The following is a 16256-nucleotide window of genomic DNA, read 5'->3' as shown; positions in this document are numbered from 1 at the left end:
TTTCTGGCAGCTGAACTGCTCAGGTTCAGTCCCAGGAAATCCGCAGGATTTTTGGTGAACAAAGTGGCAGTGTTGCAAGTTTTTCTCCTAGTATATTTGTTTTGACTTACCAATGCTGTGTTCTCTTGTGTATCATTCAGGGTTGGTAAAGTGGGACCATTTATAATCTAAGTACCAAGGGATACAGTCTCACCCCAGTGCAATAATAATAATAATTAAGAAAAGCATGGACTTTTGACAGCATTCATACAGTTGTTCGAAACATATCTGGAAGTCACCACATGTAACTCCTGCAGTGCGGTCATCAAAACCATACCATATTGCATTTTTGCCTGCCAATCTTGACTTAAGGCATTTCCAAATATATTTAAGGTATGAAACTTGGTACACAAGTAATACATGTATTAGTGCCTAGAAAAACAGAAAATCCAATAAAAGTGNATTGATTGGGTGCCTGAAGGTCAGACTGTCAATCAGGTTTATTATAAAAATGTTTTGACGTACCTCCGTGAACGTGTGCGACGAAGGAGACCAGACATGTGGAAGAATGCCTCATGGGTTCTTCATCACGACAACGCGCCAGCACACAACGCGCTATCTGTGAAGAGGTATTTGGCAAAAAACAACATTCCAGTGATGGAACATCCACCGTATTCTCCGGACCTAGCACCGTGCGACTTTTTTCTCTTCCCAAAAATCAAGTCTGCGCTGAAAGGGACCAGGTTCGAGTCCGTGGATGCAGTGAAAGCAAAAGCGACGCAACTCTTGAAGAGCATAACACAAGATGACCTGCAGCACTGCTTCCAACAGTGGAAAATTCGCATGGAGCGGTGTAGGGATCGGGGAGGGGACTACATTGAAGGGGATAACATTTCGACTGTCTGATTTTTTTTTAATAAAGGGTTAGAGCATTAATCCGGTTTCTTTATTGCCACACCTTGTATGTGCATAATAAAGTGAATAAGATAATACAATTTGAAAGGCTTCAATGTTGGTATTACTAATGAAAGTGATCCATGAAGCACACTGTTGAGATGGCCTGAGATGGCATGATATACATACCAAATTTCAAGAAGATTGGTTGGAGCATGTGAGTTAAATTAAGGTTATTTCCCCCAACAATTCCGAGAGGCTGCAGTGTTGGTATTACTGATAGCAGAAATGTATGACGTATGCCATTGAGATGGCTTCATATGGCATGATATATGTGCTAAATATCACAACTATCAGTTCAGGAACTCAAGACGTGTTAATGTCATTGCTTCAACAATTTTATAGGCTTCAATGTTGGTATACTGATGGGAGGGATTAATGAAGTATGTCACTGAGATGGCCTCAGGTGGCATGATACACATATGATATTCCATGATGGTGGTTCAGGAATTCAAGTAATATTAAGGATATTGCCTCAATAAATTTTATGGCAGTATTGTTGGTACTGCTGACATAAGTATTTTACTTTTAAGTATGCCATGTGGTATGATGTGCCATTTTCCTGAAGATTGGTACAGGCGTTCAAGATGTAACATGATTTGCCTCAACAATTTGAAAGGATGGTATTACTGATGGGAGGGATTTATAAAGTGCACTATTGAGATGGGTTCAGGTGGCATGATATACATATGACGTTTCATGACAAGCAGTTCAAGCATTCATGTAATATTAAGGTTTGGCCCAGAACTTTGAGAGATTGTAATGATGATATTACTTATGGTAGGGCTTTATGAGATATGCCATTTAGATGGACTCAGGTGCCATGATATACATACCAAGTTTCATAAAGATTGTTTTAGGCATTCAAAAGTTAGAGGGGATAAACATGCACAGAGAGCAAGGTGATTTCATAAACTTACTTTTATTTTTTAAAAATAAGGAAAGTAGGCTAATAAAAATGAACTATCAGACATTTATTTCAGCTGAAATAAAATTCTGTACCATAACTGATTGTCTTTAAATTACTTTAAATTAATTAACAATTGATAAATTTCAGCTGGTTATAGCTAATACCTGCACTCCTACAAATTATAGATAAAAACATAAAGCAAAAGATGTTTGTACAGATGTTGAAACTTAGTGTTACAGCATATTACACAGCATTCATCTCAAGGCCATTACCTGTGAAAAGGACAGTTTCTGACAAAAGAGATACTGGCACAAATGAGAATCTATGATTTTATATATATATATAAAACATACCTGTGGCAAAATCAGAGATGAGAAGTATTGTAACAACATTTTAGACTAGCATGGTTTTACAGCTTTCTTTTGCCAAGCCATGACAAACAGGATGTTACTTTGTATTAGTCACAATACTTTGCCTTGTTCCAATAATATGTAATAACATATAAATCCCAATTCCAAATGATATCGTAAGCAGTGCCCTCACCACCAGCTAGATGTGATGCACTTTACTAACACTTCAGAAAAACTTCCTACCTCCTTTTTCAGGGTTGAAATTCTAAACCTGAAGGAGGAGGCATTACATTCCTCTGAACAGGAAGAGTATGATCTTGGTTGGAACACTATGTGATTTGGAGAGAGCATGTTTTAGAAGAACACATTGGCCCTGAAGATGGGAGTGATATGTTCTTAAAATATGTTGAGCTCTCTCTGAACTACACAGTGTTTCAACCCAGAGGACCATATTCTTCATCATCACCAGTGGGGACCCTCAAATGCAACAGTATTTTTAACATATCTATTTGTTACAAAGACAAAACTCCATCCAGTGTGACTATTTAAGTTTCTACTGCTTGAAAACTTAGTACCCTTACAAGTTTCAGTCCTTACAGACCATCTTCAGAGGGAACATCGATACTTATTTGGAAACTACTATCTCAATGGGTGTTTTGAGTGCTAAAATACATACACACATAATGCCTAGAATTCACAGTATACACAAAATCCAACTTTTCCACAATCACAGCAGCTTTCCTGGTATATTAAAATTTTTAAAGTTTTTAAAACTTTGTTGTTTAAGTTAAAATTTATAAATCAAGTAGGTTCATGTCCATTCTCCTATCGTCTTTCTTGACGGGGGCTGAACTTGTGCTGCCTGTTTATCTTTAGAAGGAGATTCTGCAAATATATTATGGGTAGTGTATTATTTCAGTGACCCTAATGTGTATATATATATTTATATTAAGGATTACCTTGGTATCGGCCTGTATTTGTTCATGGCGTGCTGTGTTGTTTTCACTGTTCTAGAGTGTGCTGTGCCGTGTCACACTGGACGGAGTTTTGTCTTTGTAATTGTTAGTGTGACGGACCAGAATGAAACAAATCATATCTATTTGTTAATTACTGAACAGTGCTTTGGACTATATACACTGAATGACTGGATTGAAATGAATAATGAATTAGCAAGGATGTGGAAGGAAGTATTCATGGCCCAATTTAAGGTACTATTCCAGTTTGCATGAGTAAAACCACAAAATACCTCAGTCATGGTAGTCTTTGGCCCTGTCAAGATTCAAACTAGACACTACCTGAATACAAGTCAGAAGCATTACTCCCTGAGCCAGTTTGCTCATCAGGTTTTCTGAAGTTTGATAATGTTTACCATTTCACTTTGTGTAATACCTACAAAACTATTAAGTGAATATTAACCAGTGTGAAAACTAAAATTCCCACATGACAATCTTCATGGAACATGATCTTTTCCCTTCACATACACTATTTTCATGTGTGTGTGCGCATGTGTGTGTGGACAGAAAGGCATACACACTGCTTCTTTTTTTTAATCTGTACATGCTAGTACACAAACCAGCAAATGATGTCTACTGGCAAACTTATTAAAATCACATAATCTCTGGTGTGCTGTATATTTACACCTTGAGGCTGACACCAGAATGAAGGTACCAGCAGACATAGTTTTTAAGTTCTGTTTGGAAAGTAAACAAAAAGTTCTGGGAAGAACTAATAGCTTACTTTCGTTTGATACATCACACACTGCATACAAAATGATGCCTCCAACAATTCTTTTGCACAGAAAAGTCTGTACTGAGCTATTGCCTAGCTATGAGGGGGAAGGGGGCACACAGACAAACCCACAGACTCTCTTTGATACCCCATGGACCGCACAGAAAATGACACATCTAAAAATTCTTCTTTGTTTCGTGTATTTGTTGCCATGGAAACGGACTTGCCATGCCACTGCCTGGCAACAGTAGTGGGGATACACATACAGATGCACAGACTTATGCGAGGGATTTATTAAGTATGCCATTCAGATGGGCTCAGGCACCATACATACTGACATTCACATACAGTGGTTCTGGCATTCAAAAGCTGATAGGAGGGATAACACAGCAAGGCAATCTAATAAGCGTACTTTTATTTTTTCAAAATAAGGAAAGAAGGCTAAAAAAAAGGTAAAGTCATTCCTGTGTTTAACTAATTAAGCACTATGCCAGAAAGACATGGAGGAGTGAATGTATAGATCCACGTTTTATGACTTCAACAGTAGTTGGAAGGGAATGGTCAGCTTCATGCCTTGACCATATACCTGGGGAAAGAGAACCCATACCTATTGGATAGGAGGCCCCAGAGCCAGACTGAATGACATGCCAAGGAGAAATGTTGCATAAATATAGAGACATAAAATTATTTTTAGGTTGATAGAAAATGACAATTTTTTAAATCCTTGAATCTGGAAAACTGAAGGGTATGATGCAAAAAGGATACACAAACATATAAAATCGTTTTAGGTTGATAGAAAATGATAATACTCATAATTTTTTAAATCCTTAAATTTGAAAAATTGAAGGGTATGATGCAAAAAGTGTACAGATTTGAAAAGAAAAGCAACAATTTTTGTTGTTTTGTTACAGTTTAATTTTGCAAAGTATACCGGATATCATTACATTTCTTTATAAAAAAAAAGGCAGTATATCTGTGGCTGTTCTGTAGGCTCCAGGATCGATGGTTTTCATTTTCAGTCTCAAGAGGCCCTCTAGAGGGGGGGTCAGACTTGAAGGAGACTGTGACATACGATTCTGCTTTTGACAACTTCTAATAAATTAGTCAGATGTAATGAAACTCTGTAGGAATGGCATGCCAGTAGAGGCCTTTTCAACATCATATTCTTGTGAAGTATGGGGGGATAATTTAATTAACGGTACAGGTTCTAAATTAAGCATCATACCATGAACACATATGAAGGACTGGAGGTATACCTCAACGCATTCTTAATCTCAGCATTGGTGAGTGGGTCAGCTTCACTCCCTGGCTGTTCTAAACCAGGGAAAGAACCTCTTATATCCTTTGGATGGAAGGGTGAGTGAGCCTCATAAGCAGCCTTCACACTGTGGTGAAGAAAGAAATCTTTGCCCCTGCCAGAAGTTGAACCTTCAGTCCCTAGCTTAGTCACTATACTGATTATGCTGACTTTCAGAGGAGGAATAAGTATGGTACAAAATTTGTTGGTGTAGTCTGGAATACCCATAGTGTATGTTGGTTTTGTGCTCTGCTAAGAAGAGGATTAGCACCCCACTTCCTCACATGCCAATTCAAGCACTGCTTAGATCAACATTATTAGTATCATTCAAATGTACTGTAGCCTTGTCAGGTATGTAGCTTCATTTTCTATTTTGATTTTTTTTCTTATTTATCACTTTAATTATTTATTTTAACCCCATCACTATTCGATATATACAGTAGTTGTATGCACAGAAGCATTTCAATCAACAATAATCAAGTTAATTATGTTAAATACACCATTTGGATATCACTGGACTGGTTAAAACTTCCAGATCTTATGCAAGTGATTCTCAATCCAGGACCAAGCATCCTGCTAATCTGAAAATTAACCCCATATTTTTCTTTTTGTTATAAAAGAGGAAATAACAATTATTTGCTCCTAAATAGGGTTCCCCAAAGCTTGCAATTGATTATGTTATAAGGATTCTAGGCCCTTATAATATCTCTGTTTGTCTGTCCTGGCTGTGCTGTAAGCTGTTCAAGATATGTATACACTGTCACAGTAGTTATTAGTCCTGAGGTATGCAAGTTTCTTCTTATTTTATATTTACACATAATGGTCTGTCACAACTATATACACAACATCAAAGAAAGGGTCACTAGTACATCCTGCATATGGAGACATGTGTGCTCTGTGCACCTAGCTCTTTGTTTTCAGATATCTGACACTATTAATCTAACATGTATTTAAATACAGGATTAGCATACAAAAGTTAGTAACAATGTAATGTTAAGATTACAGTTTTCTGAGATATGCTACATATTTCGTTTCATTTCATTTCATTGATAGAAGGGTATGAAACCAACTGCCTCACTCTTGATGCTATCCTGTTACATGCTCCAAAATTACAAAATGTCACATCTGAGAAAACCATAATCTTCATGCTCACCCTTATGATAGCTTCAGATCTCACAGTACAATGTTAGTTTCATGTAAAATGTTACTTTACCAGCAAAATTTTGATCTATCACTCTGATGCCCCATGAATATTCAAATGGTATCATGGCACTTTGCACCAGATATGTCACAGGCATGTCTCTGAACACTGGATAATTACCTAATAGTGAATGCACTAATAATATCTACCAATAATGCTATGAAAATAATAAGTAAATAATACTCATTTTAAAAGATTATGTATGAAAGTACACTTCTGATATTTAACAGAATACTGTTTAACCGACAACCTTCCCCAAAATGAAACCCATTACTGTTATGGTCTGATATCCATGACCATATCTGAGGTGTGCTGTATGTCTTGCAGGAGAAAAGTGTTGCCAAGCAAATACTGTAACTCCACCTACTTGTTTTCTGCCACTAATAAAACGACATCAATGGTTATGAGTCCCCAATAGTACAAAATGAACCATACATTTTTATATTATATTAACAATAGTGATAGGCCTGCTGGTAAAACTAATTTCTGAGTTCTCTGAATGTTTGGGTGGCATATAGGTAAATGATTGCTTTATTACATCTGGACAATGTTTCGGTTCTTTCACAGAAGCTGAAGAGTTCCTAATGTTAGACCTAAAAGAACCTAGAATACCCTAGGAAACTGAATCACAAACACCAACAAATTTGTTATCAAGGATACTCATATTTTACACCAGTTTTGTAAGCAGTCTGCAGCCTGACAGGTTTAAAGCAACAGGCTTCATCATCATCTGTATTAAATTAAAACTGTCTGAAATGGAAACATTTTTAGGTCTTTGGAAGAATAATAGTTAGAAATAATCATGAACTGCTCTGGAAATCAGTGGTGACTAGGTAGTCCATATAATCGTTAAATTATGACTACATTTTCAGAAATCTGTCATCAGTATCTAGAATTATGAAACTTTTTTGTTTCAGGATTGCCAGATAATAGAAAATTAGCTCATTCTATGAAGAAATGAAACATTGCCCATCTGTCTGCCACCCATGGGCTCAATAGCTTGTCACACTTCACAGTGTGCCATGCACAATCAAGGAATGCAAATTCCTTGCTCCTTTAAGCACTGTAAATTAAGTTTGGTTTGAAATCTATGTGATATTCAGTCTCTGCGACACTTCTTTTGTGCCTGTTGATTGTACTGAACATTCTTTCGTTTAACAATGTCAGAATCCATTTTAAATATAAATGTAATAATTAATCAACCATTACTATTCTTTACTAACATGTATACAGACTCAATAAAATATCACAGATCTTAAATATAAAAAAACATTTATGCAATAAATATCCCATTAATATTAAATATGATATAGTGGTTCTAACAAATATTAGACTTCTTTGCCCACATCATGATTGAACTGAAGTAAAATGACTACATTGTTAGAAAATCTCAAGAATATAGGAGAAATTACAACATGTTGTTAAACTTGTTCACATTTTTAATAATTTTACACTTTCAAGTTGTCCAAGTGTTCAGCTGAAAAAGACACTGTTGTTTATTCATTCCATTAAATATCTAACCTGGCATGATAAAGTAACTAATGTACTGTCCAAAACTGTAGTAAAGAGGGTGCTTCTCAATATATCTGATAGAAAATTTGGAACAAGCAAAAATCTGCCAATTTTAGTGAAATTACAAAGGACTCTGTACAAAGAGGAAGAATTATAACACTCTCAGTACCATTCTAGCCTTATTCCCTCATCTACCAATGAATTTAAATTATATGAAATACTATCACATACCATGAGTTACCAAACATAATACAAATTTCCAATTTATCTGCTCCCATTGGATAATGCCAAGTATGACAACTTCTTTATTTCTTTATTTAGTTAATGATGCTCACAGTAGCTCAGAATATATAACATTGAATGACTGGATGATGGTGAATAATGAATTAAAATGGATATGAGAGGAAGCAGATGCAGCCTAATTTAAAGTAATATCCTCCAATTTGCCTGGACAGAATGAGGTAAACCACAGAAAGAACTTCAGTCAGGGTAGTCAGTGTCATGGCTGAGATTCAAACCAGACACTTCCTGAATAAAAGGCAGAAGTGTCATCATCTGAGCCAACCTGTTTGGTAAATGTGGTAACATAAACTTTAGTCATTATATATCATAATGGACTTTGTCAGTAAGTTCTTTTCCTTTCTTGCTTTATTGATTTTGTACATTTAATTATTTTCAACAAATGTTTGGCAATTTTAGACCTTCATAAAGTTCTAAACCAGATGTCTTCCTCTCTTTTTCTTCAGTCACTGATCAAATTAGTAGAATGAATGACACACCTGAACATGTCAGGACCTATGGAATTTAAAAATAATTGCAGAATAATACTGTGTTGCTGAGCTAATTAAATGAAACACATCTATTCAGTATTCAGGGTGAGCTAAATGGTTATATATGATAATGAAATATTGTTATTTGTTATTACACAGATATTCACGAAACCTATATTAATTGATTACATAATTTTTTACGATAAGAACTGAAACCACAATGCAGGGAAGACAAAATAATTCTTACATAATACAGAACAAATGCAATCAAACCAAAGCCAAAATACTTATAACAATCATAGTGCTCATTTAATAATAATATAGATTTAAAAAAACAGCAACAAACATAATGTCAGCATCAGTTTTTTTAACCACACACTCCATGCCTCTTGCTGTGGAAAGCACCCTCGTTTGGCATGGTAGTTATCCACTTAATAGAAAACATTGACCCAAAACTCCTTTAATAATTACTGTTAGATGAATTACTATAGACACTATGTGTTTTTCTTTTGCACAGAGTGGCGCATTTACACAACATCCTGGCAGCTACCACTCCTCTTCCTGTCACCCCTTCAGCGATAATCTAATGACTAAAATGGGTATAATTGAAAACCATGCTCTGATATTGACTATAAAACATACAATATTTGAGAACTCCCATAGGGGAAAGTTCAGTCAATGAATGTAGGCAAAGCTTTGTAAGAATGCGCATGGATGTAACATGGACGAACAGTGAGATATCAGTAGACCAGATAGGATATATGAATAGACAAGTTAAAAAGAGGTAAGTAGTCATATTAAAAATAGCTTGTAGGACGATAAAATGGTTTCCAGCACCTACCTGTTCGATACAATAAACTTTTATCACCCCTTCTCTATACACATGTTAACACCAGTGTACACCTGAAGAAGGAAATACACTCCAATAAAGGGAACACAACAACAATGACAAAATTAATTTCTCCATTTCACACACCTATATTACAATTTCAAAATAAATTACATTCTATACAAAAGTTATGGGAACCATTGATACATGAATGGAGCCCATTTATGAGATTCCTGAACCAGTTTGTCACTTGCTGTGACATGTGAAAAGCGCTACCTTAAGAAAATTCTCATTAGAAAGCAATATACAAAACAAATATATACAGAGATGTAAAAAATACTTCAAATACAAATGGACAAATTCTGAGAACCCTGAAATTCTGGTATTCCTGAAATGTTTGGCCAGGCGAAGTTGATATGTTATGTTTCCTGAAGAGAAAAATTTGATGTGATATATGGATGATACACACTCTAATTAAAACAAAATATATTATAATTCTTTTTCACTCACCTACATCCTTGTAGGAATTGTTTATATATGGCCTTAAATCAGGATGGTGGAACTGTCTGATGGGGGGGGGGGGGGGGCAACACAGACAGGGAAGATGACAAATGTTTGAACTCCATTGAAGACTCTCATCCTTCTTGCAATTTAAACACTGAAATACCAGCGTTCCATATCTGTCTTTTCATGAGATTTCATCAGACCAGCTGATATCCATACATGCGTTTGTGTTCTACACAGCTGTGTTTAGTTTTGTTCAGTTTCTGTCCTAATAAATGATATGGGCCCAACTGGTTTTAGTGGAATACAATTAGAATAATATAATATTCTGTGTGGTCTGTTATGAGCATTTCATTTTGTGCATAATTTATCAAGTTTCTAGGGTGGAGTCTGCCTCATGTCCAACAATTTAGCAAGCTCATGCCCCACCCCCCCACCCCACCTTTCCCTATGGATCCACCACCATTATTCCAAGCAAGTGTTAACACTTTCAATGCTGTAACCTGAACAAAAGCTGTCTCTGGAAAATAAACTGACTACTTATAAATATTCTTCTGTTCACTTATGAAGAGAAAGGCATGCCTTGGTTATAATGTTATGTCAGCTGCCATAAGCCTACAGTATTATTACTAGGAGCTCTGCCATAACTCAAGCAGTTAGATATCAGCTTCTTGTGGTGGAGACTTTAATTAAATTCCAGTGCAGTGACTGTGAGATTTGTCTTGGATAAGGTGACATTGGGATAGATTTTTCTCCAAACACCTTACCCATCTCCACTACTAAGTTGTGTAATTTGGCTGATTCATTAACACAATAACAATAAGCTTGCTTCATAACTAGGGCTTCAACTTTGACCTGGCATTTCTCTGGGTTCAGATTCAAACAAGTTAACTTAAGCACTGTTCCTAAAATAGGCATTAAAATTAATGTTACGCACACAATATGGTCAGCATGCATAGCCTGAGAATATGTATAGGTTAACACTGAAAGGGTTAACTTTTCAACAGGTTATATTATATAAATACTAATAAAATAAAATTTACAGAAATGGTAAATTGTATTCTAAATTGGGTGCAGTTTGCCTGAAATATATTTAACAGTATTTTAATTATTTTATATTTGACAAACCAAGGAACTCAATGGAAACCAGTGTCTTACTATATTTTTCTTTATGCAGGCGCTTGTATTTAGAATTCTAGTTTCATTTCTTGATAATCCTGGGTTGAGAACTAATCAGACAGCTGATCTTCTCCAAGGTTGTGCCAACCTTCATGTTTGTGATCAGGGAACTTTATCATATCCACCCAGTGCTTCAGGCGCTCTCCTTTTGAGTGCCATCCAAGTTGCAAGCCACCTGAATGTTAAGAATAATGTTACACAAAATACGTTCAGGAATATGAGGACATAGCTGGTACATGGGTTCACAGCTCACACAAATACTTATTTTGTCACTGTCAGCACACTAAACAAATTAAAAATTAAGGAGAATGAAGAGAGTACCCAAAGATGGAGTTTCCAAATGTGTTATACAGCAACCCTTGGCCCATGCACACTTGTCCAACATTCATTTTTTATACACATAAAACAAATGGGAACAATTATTTGCCAAACATGGAAACCATGGACATGTGCCATCTGCCCCTGGCCATGACTCTGAAATACTACAATTCAGTGATCTCAATGTCAAGGTAATGTCTTCACCTCTTACTAGCTCCTTGGTCCTATGACATATGGAGTTATGAAGATTTTTAGGACTTATTACATTCAAAATATCCACAGGTGTGCAATACAAGTTATACATCCTTTTAAAAATTTAAAGCAGTACAGTAAGTTCCAATTATTTGTATGTGTGTAAAAAGTCTATGTATATAGATATTAATTAGTGAGTTTATGTAACTAACTAAGTAACTCCATGGAGCTGAGTCCTTCTTGAGAAGCCTTCAGCTGCTCACCTACTCATGAATTTCCCAACACTTGATGGAACATTGTGCAATGTTTAACAACACAGAGGGACAACTTCAGCTTTCTTGCCAATACCTGCAGTTAACTACACATTTACCATATAGTAAAATGTGTTAAATAAAGTCATACATTTTAATGATATCAATATTTTATGTAAAGCTCCAATGTTTTGTTTGTTAAACCATTTGTGAGAAAACTGATGAGTTCAGTTTGAGTTTGATGGCTTATGCTGAGCTCATATTAAACAAAGTTAAATTCATGCAGGGTTTTCAGAGCCAAACTTCATCAAAATCTGCCAATATGAAACATGCTGTTGTGTGTCAAATGAAAAAAAAAAGACCATAAAAGTACACAGTATACATTCAACAATTTGACAGAATGCACTATAAATGAAGCAATTAAGATGACAATGAACTCTTCCCTAATAATAAACAAACAAACTATAATATCTTGTCATCACAAAGCTGTAACTGTCAGAGACTCACCAAGATAATCATTGCTCTTTCCATAATCCTTATCCCAAACTGTAATTTCTAATGCTTGTTTTGGAAGTTCAGTCATCTTTGTTTCAAAAACAAACTCCTCATTGAACACTGGATTGAGGTTCTTCCACTTCACTGAAGTCTTATATTTACGGTGGAAAGGATCTGGCTNAGAGTGAACTGATTTGCGCATAGGGTTATAAATCGTGAAACCCCGCAACAGTGTTAACAGATTAATGCGATTAGGGTTATAAAGTGTGAAACCCCGCAACTGTGTGATAATTAATTGTAGCCGTTTCTTGTAGATTGTTGAATAAACCAATTAACGATCTCTACGGCGTATTCAGTAATGTAAACACATTACAATATATATGCGCATTTCATTATATGAGGAAATTTCTGCAGGTAATGATGTTCTATAATAGAAATCCTCTATGAAGCCTGTAACATTGTAAATGAGGCCAAAAGAACAGAACTTTGTGAAGATGGATGGAATGAAAAAACTGTAATATGTTTTTGACTTTTCTATATCCAGTGGTTGTACCAGTATGGATCAACAGAAAATGATAAATAATAATAATAATTCTTGCATTCCTCCATAAAGCTTATTACATATTTAGTTTGAGATTCCTGTGTCAGTGACTGTCTACTGAGATGTGATGTTGTATGGTTCAGAGTAAAGATGGAGGCAGGAGATTCTTCCAAAATGTTTCGTAACCTTCCATCAGAGTATATGACATCATATCCCAGAAGACTATGATCTTCCTATTACATATTTCTTGCATCCTTTTCAAAATAAAAAAATAATCACTATATAATAATCAATAAAAAAGGAACATACAGTTTGACAAAAGGATCGGAAAAGCCATTGCTGTCCATTGGCGGAAGATTAACACAACGTACGATGCCCACCACAAGCGCCCGCCGACGTGTTGAATAACACAATGTTACTAGGATCTGTCCACGCGTCCATGTATCATTTCCCCACACCTCATCTTCTTCCTCCACCTAATCACAATCAATTAATATGATCAGAGTTGCACACAAAGCAAGGACTGATAAAGTATCTGGTTACTATTGCATTCCAAGGATGAAGATGTGGATGTAAATTACCTTCAGAAGTATAATTTTTTATCAACCAAGCAAGATTAAACACAGAAATACTAGAATACTAAAATAATAGAAATATGAATGTTAAATATTATCTCCAAATCACTGCACTTTATTTAAATAAGTAATAGTTAATTTATTATCAGCATTAGTTATAATGCTGTCTAAAGTAAAAATGTTACCGGGTAATGTTTTTCCAGGTAGATATTCATATGTTTAGGTTCCTGTGGCTTCAGATGTATCAAAGGAACACGAGCCTCACCTATGAAGTCATGGCCATATTTATCATCATCTAGAACAAATACATTTTCATCACATAAATCATAGTACGTGTATGATCTTCCTCACAAAACATATGATAATTTCTTAAAGACGTGAATGTGAAAGCATATGAATTTATGCATCACTTGATTCTGACCTTACAGATACCCACTGGTCATTTCTAAAACAGATGGATCAACTATAACTTACCAAGAATAAGAATATGTAATATCTTTCTCCTCACATCTCCATCTGTCACTCCATAGAACGTCAACGTCTCGTTAAATTCTGGATTCCGTGTCTTGTGAACTGTTTTTGTGCGCAGTCTATTTGACTGTAAATATAAAAGAGAATCAGATAACAAGTGCTGTTCAATTAACTTTAAGGCAGCCAGCTCATAAGGCTGACCTCATTGCTATCTGTGAGCTGATGGCCTAGAAAATGTATGAGCCTTGACATCTCACAACTCTATGGGCCTCCACAGCCTGTTACAGGGACAGCTTTACCTTTTCTTTTTACATTTCAGAATCTCTCAAAACAAAATATTAACAAGCTAATTCAATGACCCCTTCAGACCCTGACTGCACAGCTGTGATTGTTAAATCATTATTTATTTATTATCAACTTATCATGATATAATTAAATTACATAATTACTGATCTTAATCTACAGATATGTTAGCTATATTTTTTGTGAGAGATTATTGTCTTCATCAGTACAATGTGTAGTCTGGTGGGCAGGCTTCTTCAGCTCTCCAAATTGAGGCAGTGTGTTCCTCCAAAACACTAGCACCTATATACCAAACTACAATGGCCATGTCATATCCCAGGTTGTTAGTCACCAGCTTCTCGCAGTGGAGGCTTGGGTTCAATCCCAGGGCACTATAAGTGGATATAGCGGCACAGGTGCAGACTTTACTGCAAATACTTTAGTCTTCCCCTTCAGATTGGTGAAGACTTATAAGATTACAATTCACTGAGAAGGAAATCTCTAGCTGTTGCTTTGTATTGTAATTGTGATTGTTATGTAACTATACACATGACTGTACCTATTTTGACATACACCATACCACACCAGTATAATGATTCCCAAAAAGTTCTCATGACATCATCCAGTATCTGACAGTATGATGCTAATTATACTAGTTCACATTCTTTTTCCTTGGCACTACAGCCCCAGTGAGCCTAGGCCTACCTCCATGAACTTCTCCGTTCACTTTGATTTTTCTAGATCTTACACATTTGGTAGGACTACTTGGGCAGGTGATCAGCTCATCGCAAGGCTTCTACCTGTACACAAACATGGAGAAACGCGCACACACAAACTAAACATCCATGCCCTGACTGGGATTCGAACCCATGATCCCAGTTTCCAAGCGATCGAAGACAGTACATGCCTTAGACCGCTCGGCTACTGTGACCAGCACCAGTTCATATAATTTAATGTATAATTTTACACAATACAGCATAAGGAAATATATAAAAGTAGAAACATTACAAGAAATGTTTATGACATTAAGGATAAAGTGATGTTGATATGGCAGATGACAACAGAATTATCAACAAAATAATACAAAAAAAGTCCAAGTTTTTTGTAATTATAAAAGGAATATTGCGGAAGAGAGATCCCAGAACAATATAAAACAAGAATCTATGAAGTATGTTTTAACCAATATGAATACTAACATCTATCACTGGAATACAGAACCTGACAAAGAGAGACAGAAGCAAATTCGAAGCAGTGAACAATATTTTTGTCAGGTGACCTGTATAAAATGGAAAAAATGCTGGAAATAAGAGGAGGAAGAGGAGGAGAATGTGAGGATACAATTTTTTTTAAACATTAAAAGTGAAAAAGTGAAAGACATATTATTGAGTAAGGTAAGGACTATGTGGAGAGGTAAAGTGAGGAAACACATACAATATATATAGAAGCAGACTAGTACAGGAGGGGAACATATGGAAGGAGAGATGAGATTTGGACATCATAACTGGATCATGATGATGTTCACAGTGATACATTCTCTCACCTTGCCTCCTGTGGGCAATATAGTCAGTCTGCAGAAGGGATCAGAAAGGCCATTGATGTCCATAGGTCTTAAACCCTAAACATAAAGCAGAGATAAAAATTACAAGATAATCATGTAATTTGAGTTTGCAAGTTATAATTTGTACTTTTCTGTGATGCTCCTCCTACCTTGGCACGATGTAGTGAGCAGGTCAAAGCAGCTTTCATAGGATTATACAACAGAGTCAGTTCTAGTGTACCTAGGTTCACAGCTGTGACAAAACAGACATACATGTTATTTTAAAAATTTAAAATCCTGCAAAATTAAGAATTTCAAGTACTAAGTATTTATCAGTTTCATAAGAAATACAAGTTCCTATTGTAAATACTCCTTATATTG

General features: G+C 35.7%; 1 protein-coding gene across 1 annotated transcript in view; it reads right to left on the bottom strand.

Moving 5' to 3' along the window:
• Positions 1-2979: 2979 nt before the first annotated feature.
• Positions 2980-16256, bottom strand: part of LOC111872293 (rabphilin-3A) — a 146258-nt gene continuing 132981 nt past the window's right edge. The window contains exons 11-17 of the mRNA XM_023866014.2: positions 16046-16128; positions 15879-15953; positions 14060-14183; positions 13771-13880; positions 13316-13486; positions 12482-12647; positions 2980-11388 (exon numbers count right to left, since the gene is read on the bottom strand). Coding sequence (XP_023721782.1) covers positions 11264-11388; positions 12482-12647; positions 13316-13486; positions 13771-13880; positions 14060-14183; positions 15879-15953; positions 16046-16128 — 854 coding nt within the window. The 3' untranslated portion in view covers positions 2980-11263. The remainder of the gene's footprint in view (positions 11389-12481; positions 12648-13315; positions 13487-13770; positions 13881-14059; positions 14184-15878; positions 15954-16045; positions 16129-16256) is intronic.

Source organism: Cryptotermes secundus, unplaced genomic scaffold (genome assembly GCF_002891405.2).
Source record: "Cryptotermes secundus unplaced genomic scaffold, Csec_1.0 scaffold44, whole genome shotgun sequence".
In the NCBI taxonomy this organism is placed as follows: Eukaryota; Metazoa; Arthropoda; class Insecta; order Blattodea; family Kalotermitidae; genus Cryptotermes; species Cryptotermes secundus.
The sequence above is the reverse complement of the archived record's forward strand: the minus strand, read 5'-3'. Positions and strand labels throughout refer to the sequence as shown.